This window comes from Ammospiza nelsoni, chromosome 2 (genome assembly GCF_027579445.1).
Source record: "Ammospiza nelsoni isolate bAmmNel1 chromosome 2, bAmmNel1.pri, whole genome shotgun sequence".
Classification (NCBI taxonomy): Eukaryota; Metazoa; Chordata; class Aves; order Passeriformes; family Passerellidae; genus Ammospiza; species Ammospiza nelsoni.
The window spans coordinates 68479972-68502576 of NC_080634.1; the positions used below are offsets into that span (position 1 = coordinate 68479972).

The following is a 22605-nucleotide window of genomic DNA, read 5'->3' on the forward strand; positions in this document are numbered from 1 at the left end:
ACACTGGAAGCTTTTGCTTCTGCAGTTTTAGAAGCCTGCTCTCTAGTATGCTTCATGTAGGTAAAACCACTCTTTTCAGAAGCAGCATACCCACACAACCAGAAAAACTTCTGAGTATATTTATATCTAAATAGTTTTCTGCGAGAACAGCTAAACTTCTCACCTGCTGTTTCTGAAGAGTAAATTTATTTACTTTACTTTTCTATTTCACTGTGCCTCAAGCACTATTTTGCCATGACTGCCTCACTGTCTTGGAAAAGACCTGTTACCTCCTACAAATCTTCAGATCTTATTCCAGAAAATATTAATTGCATGCACTGAGAGTGCATTTAACTTCCTTTATGCAACTACAACTCGGTAGTCGCATGACTAAGCACTTGTAAGGTGCAATTTATCTGATCTACTTTTGCCATCTACTTTAGGGTGAGATGGATCACCCCTACAAGTGCCTATTGCTGTCTGTTGAGTCTAAGGTGACTCAGATGCAAATGTCTACATTTGTTTCAATGAGCTTCACAGTGAAGATTTAATCTGGATGAGGGAACTGTTACAGCACAACTGACCTTCCAATATGAAATGCTGAATCTTTGCTAATAATTCTCCTAATTTACTAACTGGTGCTCAGGTCATAACAACCAGTTATTGCCTTGTTTAGCAAATTTAACCATCACAATTAAAGTCTACAGAAGCAGATATGCACTAATTACATTCCTGGTTGACAGACAAACATTACATTTTAGCTATAGGATGCAAGATTTTTTTTCCCATGACAAGCAAAATTCTAGAAAAAAAAGCTTAGTGACCTGATTATAACTAAATGATCTGTTTCTGGTGTTCTGTGTGTTCCCAAAGCACAGTTTTATGAAAGCATTCCTTTAGCTTGAAATATGATGTGCTCCACATAGCACATTTGTCCTTAAGGCTGTATGATTATGCTTTTGCAAGCACCTAGACAGCACTTTTCACCTACAGATCTCAAACAAATTTACAAAAGTAGATATCTGTCACTGACAAGCATTTGTCTTATGTCCCACGATGTCAAAGTTGCATGCACAGTCTCGTCATTAAAAGAAGTGCTATGTATCACACAATAAACACTGACATTCTGCAAAGAATCCTCCTGGTCTGAAGTTACTGTTTAGCTTATTTTCATTTTTGCAATATTTTCAGAAAGGAAACATATCCACCTAGGAATATACTCATTCAGTTTACACTAAGAGAAAAATACATATTAATAATAGTATAAAAGTAAAAAAACAGCCCAGTGTTTAATCTGTTAAACAATAGAAAAATTCTTATGAACTACTGATACTGTCATTGAACTGGAGAGAGTTTGAGAACAAGCTTGCTCTGGCTTTTTCACCCTATGATTTGGAATCTGCTCACAGTACTGCCAGCTTAACCAAAAAGGATTAACTCTCATATCCAACTGAGAACACAGATAATTCTCAGTAATTGGTAAAAAATGAAGATGAATGGGGCTGAGAGATAAGGAGCAATTAGCTCATCAGCAGTTACAGCTGTGCACTCAATCCGGATCCATCTCTTGAGTCTCGGCCCCTTTTAAAGAACCCAGGCAGAATAAGCACAGGACACCCCCTCCCAAAAAATTGCCATGCCTGCCCATCATTCCTCTGCCTTCCATTTTATTTCCATGCTATACAAAGACACCTGTCATAGCATTCTGTGTAAATTACTACCTCTCCCAGGACCTGTATCTACAGCCAATCTTCTTCTACATAAAAAAAAAAAAAGAAAAAAAAAAAAAAAGAGAAAAAAAAAGAAGAAGAAAGAAAAAAAAACCCCAAACCCAAAACCCGGAAACTAAATGACTACGGTAGACACTTTTAAGTTCCCTGTCAATCGTTTCCAATCGTTTCATTACAGCAGCATCATCTGTTTGAAAATATAAGCAATTCCCTCATCTAATTATAGGGAGGATTTGAGGTTCATTAACATTGCCAAGGCAGAGAATCAGATGTGCAACTGCAGAGCTGTGCTCAGTGGCCTGCATTCTCTGTTTCCTTTTATTTGCTTTTTCAAGGTCTCCAAGACTTTTTCCTGAAACCATAAAAGTATTCCTTTCCCTTAAAATAGACACGTGTGTTTAGAAAAAGGAAATTACTGCATTTTGTACTGTTCTATTATTGGGCAAGGTCACCGGAGAAAAATAATTTCACCTAAATCATTTTATCTCTGATTCTGGATGAAAAAAAATAACAGTATACAAGCAAGCTTTACCTTTGAACAACACATCACAGGAAGCCTTGTATTTGCCTCATAATTTTAAATATTGCAAGGTAATGCAGATGAAGAGGAAACCTAACATGCCAAGAAAATCTCTTAATTTTCAACACATTTTGTGGTTGTTTATGGATTAACATGCTAGCCAAGTGTAAAATGTTGCCTCGTATTTCCTAACTGTGTTTAGAAATTAAGAACACCAAAGTCTTCATGATTGCTTCACTTCCTTAAAGAAATAATAGCATTTTTTTTTGTATGAATGTCTTTTAAACAATGACATTTTCTTGGGACATCTGTTTTGAGATCACATTTTGAATAGATATGAACTCATTTCCTACTAAGCAACTAATTTACTATTGTTGATAGTTGTTTACAAGTTTTATGAGTCATATTTTAGCAAGTGGCAAAGGTCTTAACAAATCCTTTGAGTATTCCCTAAAGTGTATGCACAGTGTTTTCATTTTATATAATGTTTGGGAAGCAAAAGTATACGGACTGTTCTTCACTTCCTACCAAGTTATAGATAGCAAACTCTAGCCCACAAAAATAGCTTTTAAAAGGCATTTATTTTCAAAGGCTTTTATCCTTTGCTGCTGCAGGTTAATGAAGTAGGACAGCAGGGCAGTAAGTACTTAAGCAGCGAGGAAATGATTGAGCTGCTTTACCTATGCATTGCTTCAGAGCATCAGATGGTAAACATACAACTGATCCTAGTATCACACTAAGATGCTAATTTGACAAAGAGTAGGACCTCAGCAGTGAAATTCAAAATTTGACCTTGCCAGTCTCTTTCTTTTCATTCTGCAATTAATTTAAAAAACCAAACCAAATTTAAAAAAAAAAAGAAGGAAAAAAAACCACCAAATCCAACAACAGCAACAAAAAAATCCCCAACACAGAGCATAATCTTTCTTTTTCCTTTGCTGCCCTACGGAATTCATTTTTTAGACAAAACCCCAATAATTTATCTATCCTGCATGTTGTATGTAGGATTGCCACTAAAAAGAACCTGGGACATTTTTCCTTCTTATCTGCAATGTAGCTCATATCAGCCAAGCTGTCACAAGACAGTACTTGATATAAACAAGAGATTGCAAAGACATCTCAGTAATCAATATTAGGATGGCTACAGTATGGAAGCCCCAACCACTGCATATCATTTGTCTCAGCATCTATTTCTATGACCAAATGAAGCATTAATTCAAATCATAAATCTATGGTGATTTAAATCTGGGAATGAGCACCTGCCTGCTTTAATGATTTATTTTGTACATTTCAGTAAGCAGGAGATTTGTCCATATGAACTGACAGGTCACCTTCAGATGCCAGTAGCAGACTGTTTATCACCATGCAGACTAGCATCTCATCTTAGCAAGTAAATATTAAACTAAAAGAATCCAATTGATTGTGGATGGGGGAGAAAGGCGTTGCAGCCATATATTTTACTCAGTGTGCTAATACCTCACTCTGATTCCTCTGTAATTTCTTTTTTTTTTTTTCCCTTCTAAAATGATAATTCTGGTGGGAGGATGCAAGCTCAAGGTTACCAGCAAAACAGAAAGATATAAAATAATTACTTATTAGTATCATTGGCTTCCTTTAACTCCCTTCATTCACTAACCTTTTGGCCATTGCTTCAAAGGACCAAGTTAATAAATTTGTGTAGTGCTCTGTATAATTATACAATGCTTGACTACAAGAATTACTTCTGTAATTCACATTAAGCATTTGATTAAATCCAAAAAGCAAGACGATTCAGAAGTAAACCTGACCTGTCAATACAATAAGATAAATAAAATAAGGGCCCTTATTTTATTTATCCACCTTTATGTAAGCATTGGAGCACAGGATGGTAAATCCACACCCACCACAATTTCTGCTGCATATGGGCTAGGATGACTCAGTTAAGTTTTTAGCCTGGTTGGATCATTTGCTCCTTTTCAGTTTGGTCAGGCACATAAGCTAATTTAAAATGTAAACTACAATCAGGTTGTTTTCTTTTGTTTTAGTCTTTCCTCCTGTCAACATTCAGTAATGTAATATTTCATATTCTTCCCTAGCAAGCTGTAATTTAAAACATTACTGGTATATGGACTTGATAATATTTATTTGAAAATACATAAATAAACGCACTCCTGAAAAAATGCAGGAGAAGAAAGTGTACGTACTTACTACAAGCAACACCTTTGAAATATGAGCTCTTGTCAAGATAATACAGTGTGCTAATTTTCAAAAATGCAACTAATAAACAAAGAACTTAACTCTTCATGAACCTAACAATACCCTGACATTAGTAACATAGGAGTCACTTCTCTGATTCCATATGCATGACTAACACTGGACACTAGAAAGGGTTCACTATAAAAAAAAACCAAACAAATAAATCAAATTGCTCTTGAGAAATCCTCTGCGTGAAGGGTGCAGCTCAAGACAAGATGCACAGACAAGAAAACTGTATTTTCAGAACCATTCCTCATGCAATGGAGACAACTGGAAAGCTATTCACTCTACTCAGAAGAGCCATTTTTTTCTGTACAAAATTAACTCAATTCTTCATTCAGTTAAATTGGGAAATTAACTGAAGTTAACAAGTAAGTTAAGGGGCTGAGAGAAAATTTTGACAATGACAATAAATAATCTTGCTTCACTAAGTTTGCCTTACTAAAATAGCTAGAATGTATTTTCTTAAATAGGGAAAATGATTAGGCTGTCTAAGAGCATATTAGTTATCTAAATTTTGCCTAAAACAAGGATTTCAAAATAGATATTTTTCTTTTTTATTCAGAGGAAGTTCAGATATTCCTTCTGTCCACTCTTCTACAAATACTCTGTGTGTCTTAGATGCTGATTAATTTTTCCATCCCCATGGATGCACATGTGGTTTATAACTAGAACTGCCAAGCAGAATAGCAGCTCCACAAACCAGTATATTTGAACATTTTATTTCACATAATGGATTCATCTAAGCCTGAAAATCTAAATTAGCTTCTAGTTCTAGTGCACACTCTTTATCTTCTCGGCTTGTACTTACCCTGTTCACCCTTTCTCATTACTTCACTTTTCTCCCAGTGTGCTGGAGGCCAACTGGTCCTTCCACTTCATTTGTACCTATCCCCTCCTCCCAGATTTCAAAGACACCTGCACTCTACCCTCTCTTGTTTTTTCTCCAAGAGAACAATCTTTACACTTGTATTAGAGTAACCGCATATGTTGGTATCTCAGTAATTTAAGACTATTTTCTTCACCATCATAGAAGTATTTTTAAAGCCTTTATTTAAAAGGAAAACAAAACCAATCATATAATCTCCTTGTGCAGTAATGCACACATCTTGTTGCTATTTACAGTAGTATGTACCCAAGTGATCCTGTACTTTGAACTGCAATTCATATTATTTCTAAATAATACCCTACTGATGCCTATTGAACTGTACAGAAACACTGTCCTCAAACATGTATTTATTTATGTTAAGGCTAGTGCATACCCTCTCAGATTAATTCCAAATGTATTTAGAAGATGAAAAACTAAAAAAAAAAAAAATCTGGACAAAAGGCCAAAATAAAAACAAAAAGCCTATCTGAGGCCATTTAAATCCAGCATACACCAATCCTCCCTGCAGTCTTCTGAATGTACCTCTTGTCATTGAATTTCTGTTGCTGAGTTAATACTGTCTCAACATGATAAAAGGATCCAATACAATGAAATGGCATAACAAAACATTTTACAGCAGACACACACAGATGATTAAAGATTTAATCAACAACAACAAAAGTTATCCTAGCTTTGAAGTATGCTTTAGCAAAACAAATTGTCCAAACAAATGAATAAAGTATACTGAAACAATTCTTTTTTGAAAAAGAACAAGAGTTGCTGATGGCTGCTTAAGAAATGGAAAAAAATGTTAACTACATTTTAAGAACGTGTTTATTAAAATAAAATATGATAGGAACTGCAGAGCATGGCAGAATTTATTGTGTATGTATGTTTTCCTTTTGTCACAGGGCACATGAAAGTATGAAATATTTTGCTTTCAAGCTTGTGTTCTGAATTACCTAAAGTCAATACCCAGCACACTGAGCAGGAGACATTGTTAAATTTCACTTTGACACCATCATCTGTCACTCCACCTGTACTTTGAAAAATGAACTCTAAGCAATCAAACCACTTTCTTTCATGGAAAATATTAACTGGAGTCTGCAAAAGTAGCCTGTGAAGAAAAGAATGTTTTTGTAATAGTAACAACAACACTGAATGGTGTGTAAAGGTCAGGTACAAAATAAAACTAAAAACATTAAGAAAAGGAAAACAAATATGCAACTTTTTACACCAAATCAAAGCTTCAGAAGGAAGTTCAGAAAGATTACCATTTTAATAAAATATCTCAGTATTATGGACATATATTAATGCTATGTCTGAAACTTACCAACGCTTGAATTCAGATCTCCATTTTCAGAGTCTGCTCCATGCTGGTTATTATTTGCATGATAGTTGGACATAGCTTCCAATTTGATTTTTTTCACTTTCATTGCTTCTGCTATGGCAGCATTGGTGGCAGCTGCTGCTGCTGCAGCTGCTGCTGTCAGACCTGCAAAGAAGTATAAAAAAAATTTAATATTCATTATTCTGTGAGTCTCCATTATTGTAGGGACTGTTATTATTCCTTCGTGACTATTACATAAGAACAGAGAGCACTGCAGAGTTTTATTCCTCTTATTGGCTTTGAAAACTATCAACTTTTTCAAGTAAAATATTTCACACTGTATTTAGATAATTACTCCTATACATTCATCTAAACTTTAACTTGGTGTCCAGTAAGTGCTTTCATAATAAAATCACAACTAGATGCAGCTACAAACAGATGCAGTCAAAAATCTAATTTAGCTTCAAAATGGTGTCCTGTCTGACTATGAATAGGTGAGTAACCATACTTAGAAAAAATTTCCCATCAGATCTTTAATTTTAGTAATGCTAAAGAAAAGAGAAGTAACAGGTCTATAATTTCTATTTATGAGTAACAGATTAGAGAACTCAGGCATTTCTCATTTCACACATAATAGCAAGGACATGTAGTTTTTCTAGGAAGCATTTCTAGAAAAAAAAAATGCAGAACATTATTCTGTTCTCCTCAGACTGTAAGGCAATAAAATATTTATCAATGAGAAGAGGAAGTACTAACCCATTTAATACCAATCCCAAAATCACCTACAGGCAATTCAAGTGCTCTTCCTACCAAACCAAGTTTCTGCCATCCATCCAGACAACAATGTTCTACAAACCCAGAAAAATTTCTCTTTGTCAAGAGCAACTGGAGAACTGGTCCAGTTCTCCAGTTGCCTTCAAAAGTCAAAATTAGACACAGCCTTTAATCAAAGTCACAAGCATAAGTTTTTGCCCTCTTCCCCGAGGCAGGGCAATTCTGCTGTGGTGCCCAAGCCCTGCTGCTGCCCACCCAGATCCCTCTGCCCCAGCCTGGATGGCAGCAGAGAGAGGACACTGTAAAAGCTTCACAAGAGCTGCCTCCCCCCCACAACTGATGCAGGGGGCAGAGATGGAAATGACAGAGAACTAAACCTAAGAAGCAAAAGAGAAGGCAACAAAGCAGGTTAGTTTAATGCATTGACTCACTCAGCCCTCAGCCTGTGATGCCACGTGAAGAGAACAGACCCTCGGTCATTTTGAATCAAGATTCTTGCCCTGAATGTGGAGAAGGCTTGAAAAACTCCATGTAATTAGTTTAAAGGTGCCTGCTTATCTGATTTTCAGCTACTCTGAGAGGTGTGAAGTGTCCTATGGATCTCAAGAGGAACTAACGCCACAATTTACTATTCTGAGGCTGCTGTCCAGCATAGGAAGAGTGCAATTTAGCAGGAAAGACCAAATAAGCAAATAATCCCAGGCCGCTGAGGTAAATATTGCTAGCACCATTGCTTCCCAGGGTCCCTTGTTGTCTCCTTTGACTCCTTACAAGGAAAACAAGCTCACTTTTGCCATGTTTTTGGCTAGCGATGGGGAGGGACAGAAGGCAAATTCCAGCAGGGAAAAAGCAGAAGGTGAGCAGACATCAGGAAATCTATGAGGTGGCATAAGAGGTGCCTTTGAATATATTGTTGCTTGACTGAAGGTTGTTTTCCCTGATTGCTTTGCATGACCACATAAAGATTAGCAAACAGTTCCAGCCTCCCAACCCTCCTCACAGGCTGACTTCTAACACCTCCAAGTGTAATGAGAATTACTGACCAAGTGATAATTACAGATCAATATTCTTTACAAAAGTGCTGTTTCAGGTAGAAGATGTACAAAGGCCAAAAATAAATGAGAAGATGAATAAATATGAGGGTTTACTTTTATTTTAGCTTCTGCTACTATCACAAATTGTGCATGTTCTGATCTTAAAAAGGTATTGACAATAACATGGATTGCTTCCAATTATATTTTTACCTTAGAGGAAGGATATGAAGCCATACATTATACAAATTTGGTTACAGTCCCTAAATTTGGCCACAGAAAAAGGGATGGTGCACCTCTGAACTTTGGTTTGCATCCGGTGCTCATTAAACAACACAATAACCTATACTTCCTTTTTTAATATATGTATACATCCCTCAAAAGCTAAACCTAGCATTTTTAAAGAACAATTATTTGGAGGAATATCCTGGTACATTATATTCAATGACTACAACAGCAGGCCACAAATTCTTCGTTGCCTTTACGCCAGCAGTTTTAAAGTGCTTCCAAGTACTGGGGTAAATTACATACTAAAGAGATGCTGGACTCGTGACACCACCTGCAATTATTTTCTTTCTCATTGGAATAATGACCTGGATGCAGAATTCCTGAAATAAAATTCCTCTTTTGCTACAAAATTTGCAAAAAAAAGAGTATGCTCTTTGGATGGGGACTGAGAAACTAAAATACAAATTGCCTAGTTCTGTAGTTAGAGTTTTGCAAGATAATGCTTGTGGCAAAAAAAATGATAATTTCAAACAGTAGGAATTAAACTAATAATTTCATTCCTTCTCTTACAATCACAGAAGCGACTGAAATGATTTAAGTTTTCTATACAGCAATTAATGGAAACCATGCAAATCTGAAATGTGTGTAAGCACTGGTGAAAGTAAGGAGGGAAATGGAAGGAATAATGCTCAGAACTCTAGCTTAATGGTGGTCCTTACAGCAATTCCAGTCTACAGCACAGTTTCTCCTTTAGTGCTGCTTTTTCCTATCCCCTGAGCAAGTGCCAAGGGAGGCCCAAAGCCAGTTATCAGAGCCACTTGCTTTATAATCACTGGTGCACTGTGGTGTACCAGAACTTCAGCATAGGGCCCAACTTATCTTTCTTAACTCACTAGTATAGGCAGGCAAATATATTATAAGCAGAAGTTAATACACCACTATGTATCTATATTTATATTTTAAAATACTAAGTTGTAAAGTCCCAGTATGTGTACATACACAGGGAAATACCTGGGATTTAATAAAAAATTATTATTTGAAAAAGTTGTTTGTTGTAAACATTATTTAACATCAATTTACTCTTACAATAAGTAGCCAAGGAATTTCCAAGGTGCACATTTCTCTACACTACAGAAATGTTACCTTCAAAAATGAGATAACTAAATGTAACCTACAAAGTCAACTGAAATGAAAGAAATAAGGATCACACTGAATAGCCACATAGGTATCTTTTGTTCTTTACAAATATTTACTTGAACAGTTAAAAATTATTCAGGCCAAAATATTCAGTGGATTAAAGGCAATGGTAGTTGTCATTAATATTCTGAAATTGATAAGTTGTTTATGTCTGGCATTCTTCCTGCTGATTATGCAGTGAGACAGGCAGCTTTATAAATATCTCATCACTCCATCGTCACACAAATTTCATCGACAGTGCTCATGCACAGCTATTAGCAATATGAATCTAACCATTACAAGAGGAATGAAAATCGAACATGTGGCATTAATACGCAGTCCTGGTTCCTAACCATCTGATAGGCAGATGGTGTAAAGCGGATTCTCCAGCTGAAATGAAGGGGCACATCATTTAAAACCTTGTTTGCATTCTAACTGATATCAGTGCCATATTGATATACATGATACATCATGGCAGTATTTGAACAATCTAGTTTGTTTCAGTCATAAATGTTTACAGCCTTGTTTTTTATCTTTAGAAGCATGTTCTGAGGAGCGTATTTTTAATTTATGAAACCTATTGTTTACTTCTGTTGAACCAGAAGATTAGCAAAGAGCAGGAATATTAAATTACCACAACCACAGCAGTATAACTAAGATGGATGAATAAAGTATGGTTTTTCAATATGTTTGTAAAGGAATTAAAAAATTAGCCTAGACATTTTATGCATTAAATACATTTATTCATTTAAACCTTACAGCTTTTTTCCCATGTGACATACTTAGAACTTTAATGCTTTATAAAGCCATTCATTTAAATCTCTTACTGCGTGCAATTAATCTTGCCCAACAATTTAATTCAAAAGGCAAAACATCAGAAAGTAAAGTTCGATTCAACCATCACGCTTCTGAAGTAATCTCCGTATTGCTGACAGTTCCTATAGACTCATCAGCAAAACTCTGTTCAAGGTGTCTTGCAGGAGCAGTATGAATTTGAATTACAGCTCAATTGAACGCTCGCCAAGCCTTAGCAGGAACTCAGGAACAAGAAGCAGAACACCAAAAGAGAGCGTGAAGGATCCTTTCCTACTAAGACCTTCTCTCTTCTGTCACTAGATTACTTTGGCCTGTTGGGTGTGTTTGTAGCTGTTAATTATGTTAATAAAGTTGCAGCCTGCTGTCTCTGCCAAATATAATCATAAGCTTTCTCCTGCCAAGTCCTGGTCTAATTTACACCCGTGCAACTCTACTGAAGTCAGAATTTCGTGGGTGAGAATGAGACCAGAAGTATGCCCAGTATGTGTGGTCTCTAACGCTGAAAAATGAGTGAATGAAACAGAAAACAATGACAAAAAAACCACAGCATCTTCAGAAAACAATTCTGTTCTAAAAGCAAAGTCCCCAAGAGAGCTGTCATATATCATGACAGGTTTTCGAAACGTACACGAATTACTGGTGGGCACTAAATCACATCCAGGGTTTCTGCCTTCCAACAAATAGTATCTCCTGCCTGCCTTAAGAGAAAGCTCTTAAAACTTTCAGTTTTGATGGGGTGAACAGCTTACAACACATCCTATTTGTGAAGCAAAATAGAAAAGGACCTGTGAATGGAACTTTTTCAGACTTGAATATATCTCAAAACATACATTTTTTTAATTGCATCCCTAAACTTCATCCTGGAACAAATTACAGAATTATTTAAATAATTGATCTTAATTCACTTTTAACTTCCTTCGCATAATTATGCCTAAGAACAATAACAATTCCTAATAGTCATTCCAATAATTTCCTTGATGCAACTGTTAGCTTCTATTATATTTTATTTTATATATGTCTATATACATATATTTATGGCTACTTACAAAATTCAGTAACATGCGTATTTACATAAGCTCCTTCTTTAGGACTTTTACAACATTTTCAAGAAACTTTACCTTTGTCATCACAGAACAGGCAGAAAACCAAAATACAACTGTCAGCAGTGTGTTACATTTAACTTAATTTATTTGCTGCAAAGTTCATTCTGCAGAAACGCTTTACTCATTGCATGGGAGGAGTTCCAAATCTCATCTCAATTCTGCAAGAACTCCTTTCAATATTTCAAATTAATGCTTAATCCTTTTGCCTGGAGTTTATTTCAATGCTACTGACTTGAAAAAAATGCAAGCCCTTTCTTGATTAAATACCAGATTTCATATTGTGGTTCTTACTTTTGCAAGATTCCTACTAAAATCTGAAAAAAATCTGCCTCAGAAAGAAAGGCAGGGTTACCTCCTAGGCCCTGACCCCGATCACTGTAGGTTATTGCACTGGTTTCACGGGTTCCAGCAGTTCAGGTACAAGTTTTTGGTAGCTTATTACGCCGCTGCCTAGTTATTTCAAATGAAATAGGATCCTAACCTTACTCTCTGATCTAATGGGTGTTTTATATAGTGTGATACATAAAACAAGAAGGGGAAAGCAATCTGCAGGAGGACAGAGGTCTGAGTACATAGACTGGATTGCAAAAAGGAGAACTTCACCATAATGTTCCGCTAAAATATACTGAGTTTCACTAAAAGAATTCTTTATGTATAATGTATGCCCAGAATCTCACAGTTGTCCAGAAACCTTATTTTTGCTAAGCTGCCTGGATTGATACAACATAACAAGCTTGGTATATCCTAAAAATTTCATTACATGTTATTTTGGGATAATCAAAAAAATCCTTGTCTGGTCCCTGTCCCCACAGCTATATTTTCCTGATCAATTTGAGTGGTTCAGCATAAACTGCTCATCTAGATAATTTTTTTAGTGTCTCTTAAAGGCCTATTATTAAAGGTATCATATTAGTGAAAAAAAAAACCAAACAACTGCACTTCAAATATTGCTAAAGAAGTAGTACTTGGAAAAAAAATCATCCATGGTTTAGACTGGTGCAACTAAACTGAAGCTGACAGTCTTGCACTGGGAGAAAACCAGTATATGTGAAGCTCAAACCATCTGTTGTTCATCAGTCTAATCAGACCTTTTTCCTGTAACTACTCCTAACTTGCAATATGAATTTTGAGGCCTGGGTATAGCATTTAGGATAAACAAGCAAAAGATGTAAATTTCCACAGCAAGGCTGGAAACTAAAAATCTTTCTCATTAAGATGTGTCCTCCACAATTAATAACATTGTTGCAGAAATAAAACATTGATGTGGAAAGCAGCAGTGTCCTTTTGTTTTAGTAACACTGCATTTTTTTAAATAGATCTGCTAGCAGGTCGAATAATGCTTCAAAAATGTGCAAGTGGAATTATTTTATCACTAATATTTGCCATTTATGGAATTGACCGACTTACATTTTGTCAAGTTATTCTATCTAGTGGATGTATTCCTTTGTACTGAGGAGTTAAAAGTGAAATCACAAAGTGCATTTCAAATAGCACAAGAAATTACTAACTGCTACAGCTTCATGGGGCTTTGTAATCTGTGAATTTATTATAGGCTTGGTGCAATTGTGACAGAATTAAACAATATATGTTGCATAACTGCCTGGCTATCCTGCAGTTTTCAGCGACAATTTAAAATCCTACTGGAATGCACACAGCCACAATACAATACAATTAAGAGAGAACATTCTTTCTTAAACAACAGTCATCTTTTCAAAAGCAATAGATTCTCAGTTCTCATTCAGTCTGTTGCATTATTCATTTCATGTGCAACCTCATGCTGGACCATAAATTGTTACTTTATCTAATCAAAGGCGACTTAACTCCACAGAAGGTCAAAGGTTTAATTTTGTGAAGTATTATCTTACACTATGAGTTTAACGGAAAAATAGAAGAAGAAAAACAGCCAAGAAACTGGTAATAAATGAACCTTTATTGCCTCAGGCACTGGCCTAGTTAATAAACTTTCATTGAAGGTTTCTTTCAACTGTTATGGACAATGAGGTAAAAAAAAATCTTAAATTACAGCCATGTGTGACTTTTAAAGCAGGCATTCTTTTTTATCTCAACCTTCCCAGCTTAGGAAAAAGACAAAGAGATTGTCTTCAATTTCTTAACCAAAAATGTATGCTTCTAAACAGATGAAAAAGTGCAGATCAAGCCTTTTAAAAGCAGAGGTCAGCTTTGAACAATATAAAAAAATACTTTTCCTTAAGTGCCAAATCCTGATCCACAATCTCTTTAACCAAATACCATGCAGTTCCAAAAAAAAAAAAAAAGAAAAGATATGTGGGAAAGCAAAACATATATGTACGGACAATATATTATGCTAACAATGATGGTTGGTTCCTGAAAGGCTTTCTGTTTTACATTTGCATTGCTAGAGTTCAATAATTGCTCTTCTTTAAGAGAATGACTTATTATGGGAACAACTTCCCTGCACTTTTTACAAATAGAAGCTCTTTTCTTCTTTTCATGTGTATTATCTCATATTCTCACAATACTATTCTTGCTGTTAGGAGAAATTAAAAGGTTTAACATAATGACAGTTACTGGTGGTTATTGGTGCTCTGTGAATTTTCTTCATTTAATGTTCTTAGATTTTGCTAACTACAATGTCTTTTATTGACATACTCTTTGGGACCAGCTTAGAGAAGTGTATTACAGTTGATGTTATACAGTCAAAAACAACAAGAAGACGAGGAGTATTTTAAAAAACCCAAGCCTTTAACTTAAGTCTAATTTATAACTAGATGGACACAACTAATTGTAACAGTGCTATAATTCAAAAATACTGAAAAGACGTGTTCGTGCCTGTAACAGCAGTAATGTAGCTAAATGCTCATAATCTTTCAACCAGCAGGAGCTTTTGTAGTTTTTTTTATAAACCTAATCCACAGCTTGACACAGATCCTGGGGTAATGGCACACAGTTCTTTGATTAAACTAATATCTAAGCACTGCTGAGGCAGTCTGATGGCCCCGTGGAAGTGTTTCCCTACAACCTCCAAACTCAGCCTTGCAAACAGAACTGCCAAATTCTTTCCCACAGATCCACCGTAGTCCACGTGCCTAACCACGTGAGTGAAATTTAACTTAGCCAGGTGTGTGAGTATTTGTGGCACCAGAACAAGATCAGAATAAAATCAGATTTTAGCTGTGGACCCCAATGGTATAATTTTAGCTTTGACAGCCTTCTGGTGGAATGGATGTGTTCCCAGAGGGACCTGTTCTCTGCACCGAGTCCACACACTGAAGAAACAGCCCACTAATACTTAGGTGACGTGTTATCAAAGCCTTCATGGATTTGGTCCTCAAGCAACACTTTTGCCCAAAGAAAGAAAGATTTGATTCTCACTTCTGGTGCCCAAGAATAGTCAGTTACAGACTTATTTCAGGCTCCTGTCAACCTCAGGAAGTGAAAACAGCATTATTCCTACACATGAAAAGAGAAAGCAAGAAATTCAGGGCTTTAGCTAGGATGAAATATCACAGCTGCTGATTAGAGCAGTAGACCTGCAATAAATGTCTAAAATATATATTTCAAGATACTTTAAATAAAGTTTCCATTGGCTTATTCTTTAATAAAGTTAAAATAAATTACACATATTAAAAAACCTAAAATGTCTTTAAAGAGAAATTTTGATCCTGTTTTGTCATATTTAGCTTTAAAGTAGAGATTGTTTTGAATTCTCTTGCCCCTAAAAAGAAACTTTTATAATACTATATACATTAACAAATTCTATAACTGCTTTTTGATTATCTCTCTCTATTTGCAGTGTGCAAAGCAGGTTGTGACAAGCATTAGGAAAACAGAAGTCAATGTAACGGTGGGGAAAAGTTCCAGAAATCCACTGGTTATTTCAAGACATATGAACTCTTGTTTTAACACAGCAAGTTGAGTATGAGAATTTTCACATTTCTGAATGTAAAGAATTCACCTGTAAGGGTCAGGAGAGTCCTCTCTCTCTCTTTACTCTTTTATTCACTAGAAGTGTTGTAACTTCAAGAGCTGCACTGTGGCTTTGGGGCTCTTTTTTTTTCACTTTTGCTTTTTCTTTTCTTTTTTAAGTTTCGTCAGATCCATTATGCATTACTCTGTGCCAGAGGCAAGGCATGGGGCTAAATGTACTGTTAGAGCACAGTGATAGCAGAGTTTGTACTGTGATGCAGAACTGTGATACTGTACAAAGTAGCTGTGATAATGACTCACAGGTAACACTGTGCAGTCCTTTTTTCAGATGAAAAGGCAGCCAATTGTCACAGACAGTCCTCTCTCACCTTTATGCTCTACTTGTTGCAGGAGGTAACAGAACACTAAATCCCACAGGTAGCACCCTGGGTGCTGACCAAGGAATTAGATTAATGTCTTCGGGTGGCATGTCAAATTTGAAGACAAAATATCTCTTTCCAGTACAAACCATGGCTCAACAGGGCCACTTGTGATGTGCACTTGTGTTGTGTCCCTCACCAAAGCACGGATATTAGGACAAATTTACTCACTGAAAGAGCAATTAAGCATTGGGACAGGCTCTCCAGGCAAATGGTGGTGTCACCATGCCTGGAAGTGCTCAAAAAGTGAGTAGATGTGGCACTTTTTGATACACTTTAGTGGGCACGGTGTATTTGTCAAAAATTTGGACTTGATGATCTTGGAGGTTTTCTCAAACATTATAATTCCAATTTTTTTTTTATTCTAATGCCAGATTATCACCCCAAATCAAGGGAGTTCTCTCTCACGCAGAGTGTTCAGTGAATACTGAACTTCATTCAACAAAATACTTTCGTTTTGTAACTCAGAATTGTCTGCTACACAAAAAGTAAACATCTGAAGACTGCTACTGATATTAAAAGGAAAGTGTGGTAATAATAATGGATACATTATTACTGCACTTGATTGTAATACGAAAACAAACATGCAGTAGCTTTTCTACAGTTCCTACCATATTGGCATAATTGCAGTTCTGTATTATGAAGACCTGCAGACATTTGTAAATTCAGATTTACATGCATGATGATATGTATTGTTTCTGAAAGGCATATTCTTTGTAGCCAACAACTGATTGGTACCACTGTCTAACATTATGAATAACATTCAAAGATCATTAAATAAGCAAGCATAAGAGAACCTAAACATTCTCTTTGGCAGAAATCTGAGCAATCCTCATGATGTGGTCATTGCTAGAAATAATTTATGAAATAAGAAGCTTTATGTTACCATGATCCTCTCAACTTGGTAGTGTTTACAAAAAGACAAAATATGATGACAATTATTTCACAGATTCCACATTTTGTGGGGAGAACTACCTTATAATTTGCTGCAGATAATTTAATTATCTTTTCTTCATCCTTTAAAGAACAGTATATCAACAGATTTGGATTCTCACAAATCTATCTGTTACTGGAAATCACTTTTCTCCACCTTCTCAACACTCACACGAGTGCAAAATGGGACGTGTGCTTTCTAATTTCTCCTCCCTCCAGGTTATGACCTTCTTTCTGACCATTGCTAAATTCCAGGTTTTTGACTTATCTGACATTCAGATTGTCAAGACAGACTGCACATTTAGCAGAGAGTGAGTAATAGAAATAACTGGCAAAAATTTAATTAGTATCTGGATAATAACTCACTATTTTTATCCCAACTACAAGTAATCTAACTTTAATCAACTACAAGATGCAACCTCAATACATAACAATGAAAGGATCAACATTCCAAATGAATTTATTTTTCAACAAAAAAAATACATAGCCCATATAGTGTACATGTATTTGCTTTGTATTTTCTAGATATTACTGGTCTTCAGCATAATGACTTCTAGACTAAAATTTATAGTACAAATAATTTTGAAAAAACATGGAACATGATCACTACTGTTACTTTATCTTAGAAATCAGAACATCATTCTAGCAATTTGACACTAATGTTGACTTGCAGTCACTTTGGAAAACATACAGATAACTAATAAGACTGCAAAAACAAAACATTGATTATAATTATATTTGTCACTGTACAGCCCAAAGAACTGGTGGACATTTCCCAAAATGAAGAATAAATTAGCTCTGAAAACGTCTACGGTATGCATAACATTTACAGGAATGAAAATTACTGGATTTGATGCAATTTCTTACATTAAATTGCTGAGTTTCTTTACAATTGAATTCTTAATCACTACTTAAGACATGCTAAAACACAGGAATTGCTTTTGAAGGGATGCAGACCTATTGTTAGACTTAATTCTGTGATGTACTAACAGCCCACAACATTAAGGAGGTTTTTTTCTGCCAGTGCCTTAAGAGGTTTATGAGACATTTCTAGAATTCTCTTTGTTTGCTCTGTTCTCCAATTGGTTGTATTAGTCACGTGCTATATTTCTTTGCCAGACTTGAAAAAGAATAATTCCTCCATGTATTGAAACAGATTTTCTATGGCAATAACAGGCCACAGGGGGACTGTATTTCATCTAAGCTGCATACTAACCATATTTATATGTGTGTGTGCGTGTATATGTATATCTATATATGTGTGTGTGTGTGTGTGTATACAGTGAAGTTTCATGCAATAAAGGAAAATGAATCAACACAATTCTGCCCTTCCAGTAACAATATTTAATAAGGATGGCAAATTGTCTACAGAGACATTCATATATGCACCAGGTAGTACCATGATCAAATCTCTGTGTGTAAATGCAGTTGTATTTATACTTTTCTTTCTTTCCTGTTGACATCTTGCCCTTCTCAACTACAGCTAACACATTTCAAAGGAGGCAGTATAGTGTTGTCTCAACTGACCATGTTTTTGAAGAAATATATTTACAAGTAGCTGTTTCCATTCTCATGGTTTTTCCTAAGAAAGCTTACACTGTGGGAAAACTTCCGTGAATATTAGTAAATGTTCTACTTTCAATGGAAACTGCTACTATTCAAGCATAAGTGATTGATATTCCTCATATCAAAGAGCATGAAATATAAAATTAGTTATAAAATGGCTTCTGTGCATGGAAAAAAGATTGCCTCCTACAATGTTGATGATATACAGGAATTTTGGATGGATTCATATTTCCAATCTCCTAAATGAATAGTTGACATTCCTCACCAAACTAACAGATTGCCATAAATCCAATTGCATCCTGGGCTGCATCAAGTAAAGCATGGGCAGCAGGTTGAAGGAAGTGATTCCCCGCTCCTGCTGGGCTCTCGCAGGACCTCAGCCGGAGCAGCGTGTTCAGCTGGGGCCCACAACACAGGCAGGACATGGACCTGAGTCCAGAGAGGGGCCACGGAGACAATCAGAGAGCTGGAGCACCTCTGCTGTGGAGACAGGCTGAGAGAGTTGGAGAGCTGGAGAATTATTCAGCCTGGAGAAGACTCCAGGGAGATCTCACAGCACCTTCCAGTAACTAAAGGGGTTACAAGAAAGCTGGAGAGGGACTTTTTACAAGGGCATGTAGTGATAGAACAGCTAAAGAGGGTAGGTTTAAATTAGGTACTAGGAAGAAATTTTAAACTGTGAGGCTGATGGAACAGGTTGCCCAGAGAAGCTCTGGATGTCCCATCCCAAGAAGTGTTCAGGGCCAGGATGCACGGGGCTCTGAGCAACCAGGTCTAGTGGAAGGTGTCCCTGCCCATGGCACAGGGGTTGAAACTAGATGATCTCTAATGTCTGCTTTAACACAAACCATTTTCTGGTTCTATGAAATATCAATTTTTTCAAGAGGATCAAATATTTTTTACATCCAATTGCAGCATCAGTTCACCCAAATCTTAGAGTTTTTTATAAAAAATATTTTAATGAACATTTTTACTTCAAGCTAATCTTTCTGCTGTCTCTCCGCAAATCAGTCCTCCACTAACAGAGTGTTTCACACAAGTATTTACAGAAGGAATTCTAGCTGAAGAATGCCATTAATACAGCACAATTCACCTTGTATTAACTTTCTTTTTCTCATCCTATATGTTCATATAAAATGCCCAGATACAAATTATGGAAGATATTTTATCCAAGAGTAGGATTGTGCTTTTTGACAGATTATATGAACAGTTATTTTGGCAGCTTTAGAAATGCCCCTAGGTCAGTTGCTTGGTTAGACGGCTGATGGCCTGAGTCTCCTGTTTGTCATTTTCTTACAATTTATCTTCAGTTAGTAGCAAATTAGATCCAAAAAGATCATAACCCCACACCTACAAGACCTCTGCTTAACCACAAGTGCCAAGCATACTTTCTATGGAAATCCTTAGGTGGTAGCAAGAAGAAGTTGAAGAGACACTGAAAGAAAGTATCTGAATAATATGTGAATTGCTTTGTTCACCCTTTTAGTTAAAAATACCATCAGAAAAAGAAATTAGAGGCCCTTGAGTTTTAATTCTGAGATTTTCAGAAGTATCAGATGTCATCTACATTTTAATTCTATTCCTTTACCCATTAAATGGAGATAACACTTCCTTACTCTACAGAAGGATTATCAATACAAATCAGTCAAGAGTTGTACAAAGCTCTAAAAATAGTTTCAAGCATGCATTAATTTTGTTTTCAGCCCTTGTTCCAAATCTAACAAAGTCAAACAAAGTCCATAAATTCAAGGTAGATTTGCCTAAGAAGTGAGGGCAGCAGTTCAGTGCAAAGTGTACACGGATAAAAATCCACAAAGGAGCTATGAAGATGCAATGTTTCTTTCAATTTTACCACACACCTTAAAAGGTCACAAACTTTGGAGCCTGGGAGACACTAAGAAAGAATGAGAAATAAATACTTTTATTTGTTTAGTTGTGGTGTTTTTCTTGAAACCATCAAATTAACAGATACAAGTATTTTACCAACTTAAATTTCAAGTTAGCACATGGTCAGTTCAAACTCTGCAGCAGGAAGGGCATAAGATCAATAGCGTAGCACTTTTAAAAAAAAATCAAAACACTTTTCAATTTCTGATGATTTGTCAAAAATTCTTAATTCCATGAAAGCGACTTGAGGCTTTATTAAAATGAAGTTTAAAAAGATCTCCATCCTTCTGTTGTTACCTGAGCTATGTAAGTGTTAAATGTGCTCTTCCTAAATCTCTGACAATCAGAAGGAATATAATGATTTTAGCTTATGTTTGTAAAATGTGACTAGTTATTTTTTTGTTGACTGTAAAGGAAGTTGTATTCTGAAAAACAGGATATTAAGGATTTAAAAAATACACTACTAATCTAATTGTGCCATAAAGCTGTCAGATTTTTTTTTTAATGGCCTGAAAAGAAAAAGAAACAATATGACTATCTAATAATCTTTCCATTCTTTACAGACAAGAAAAAACAGGTGTATATTTAAGATCTATTACATCAGGCTACCTGTTCAAGGATACAGTGGAATAATGCTTAAGTCTTTATCACTACATTAATTTTGAGTTGAGAATTTCATAAAAGCACATTCTCAACTTTGTTTCTAACCCAAAAGTGTACACACTCGAAGGAGAAAGTCAGCGGTTGTTTTCAACAGGGAAGTAACAACACTGGGGGAAATTCTCATGCAAAGGTCCATCTAGCAGAAATTAGGGAATTAAAGCCTGATGTGGACAACAGCCTCTTCAGCTGTTCGGGCATTTTTCCATCTACATTAGATCTGGCACAGACTTTTCTCCTCTAAAATACCTTAATGTATAATATCTGACAACTATGAAAACTTTGGGATTAAGTCTAAGTCAAAACTGTGTTATTTTGTTTGTTCAAATGAATTGTTCCAAGAAGGTCACATACTGCATGCCACCCAAAGATTATCTTTGACATACTACTGCCTAATTGAAATATGCAGGTATCTTCTCATTGTCTCAGAATTTCATTGGCAGCCAAACACAGACTTTAGGGAAGGTCCAAATACTGCTTTAAATCAGAGTTTGTTCAAGATAGAACTATTTCTATTTCAAATTGTTATGGTATGTTATCCTTTACAAGAAGCAATTAAAATTCAATATATTAGTTCTAGCTTCCAGAGTATCATCTGTAGGTATATTTTGGAACCCTGAACAAATAAACATAATTTAACTGCACACACTATCCTTAACAGCCTTAGAGAAGAAAGAAATGATGATTATTTTTACGGGTCAGTGTTGGCAAATATCAGCAGTTTTGCCTTTGGTACGTGGCAAGGTGAAGCCATGAACTGTGACTGCAGTCCTCTAATTCCTAAACCATGAAACATTTTGTACGTACCTAATCTGCTAAATATAAAATCTGTGAGATTTCCTGGGGTTTTTTGTGATCTTTTTAAAAATAATATACTATACAATGTGTTTTTTAAAAGCAATGTCATATATATCTTGCAGTTTTAGTATATACTGTTCCTGTTCTGTATTAATTGTACCTTATCTCATGCATTTTAAGGAGTATCTTCTTCTTTTTTTGTCATTACTATTTTCACCTCCATTCTTAACTATTAAATGGATGAATATGGGGAAAAGAAATTGAAAGAAAAATGAGAAATGTATTTTGAAAATATCAGTATATTTTTACTAACATTCAAACTTCATTTTCAGCAAACTTGCTATATTACTGCAAACTGTCTAAAAGGTTTTGGTTTGTTTTTTTTTTTTTTTTTTCATTTCCTACTGGATTATATATTTTTAAAAATTAGCCTACCAGATAGGCTAATTCTGATAATAAATATTTACCCTGCATCTTTATGTTAAGTTACACGGCATGCCCCTGTGTAGCTTTAGAAATTAATATGAAGCCAACACAGTAGAGAGAGATATTTGAAGTTCAGAAGCTGCTGACATTGGGCATTAGAGCATAAGTAGGTCAGAATAAACACTTAACATTCAAATTTAAATATAATATTGTGTAA

At 35.6% G+C, this 22605-nt stretch overlaps 1 protein-coding gene across 4 annotated transcripts in view; it reads right to left on the reverse strand.

Annotated features, from left to right (window-relative positions):
* Window positions 1-22605, reverse strand: part of DACH1 (dachshund family transcription factor 1) — a 351434-nt gene that overhangs the window by 163417 nt on the left and 165412 nt on the right. For all 4 annotated transcript variants that reach the window (XM_059466137.1, XM_059466139.1, XM_059466135.1 and 1 more), the window contains exon 3: window positions 6666-6827. In XM_059466137.1, coding sequence (XP_059322120.1) covers window positions 6666-6827 — 162 coding nt within the window. The remainder of the gene's footprint in view (window positions 1-6665; window positions 6828-22605) is intronic.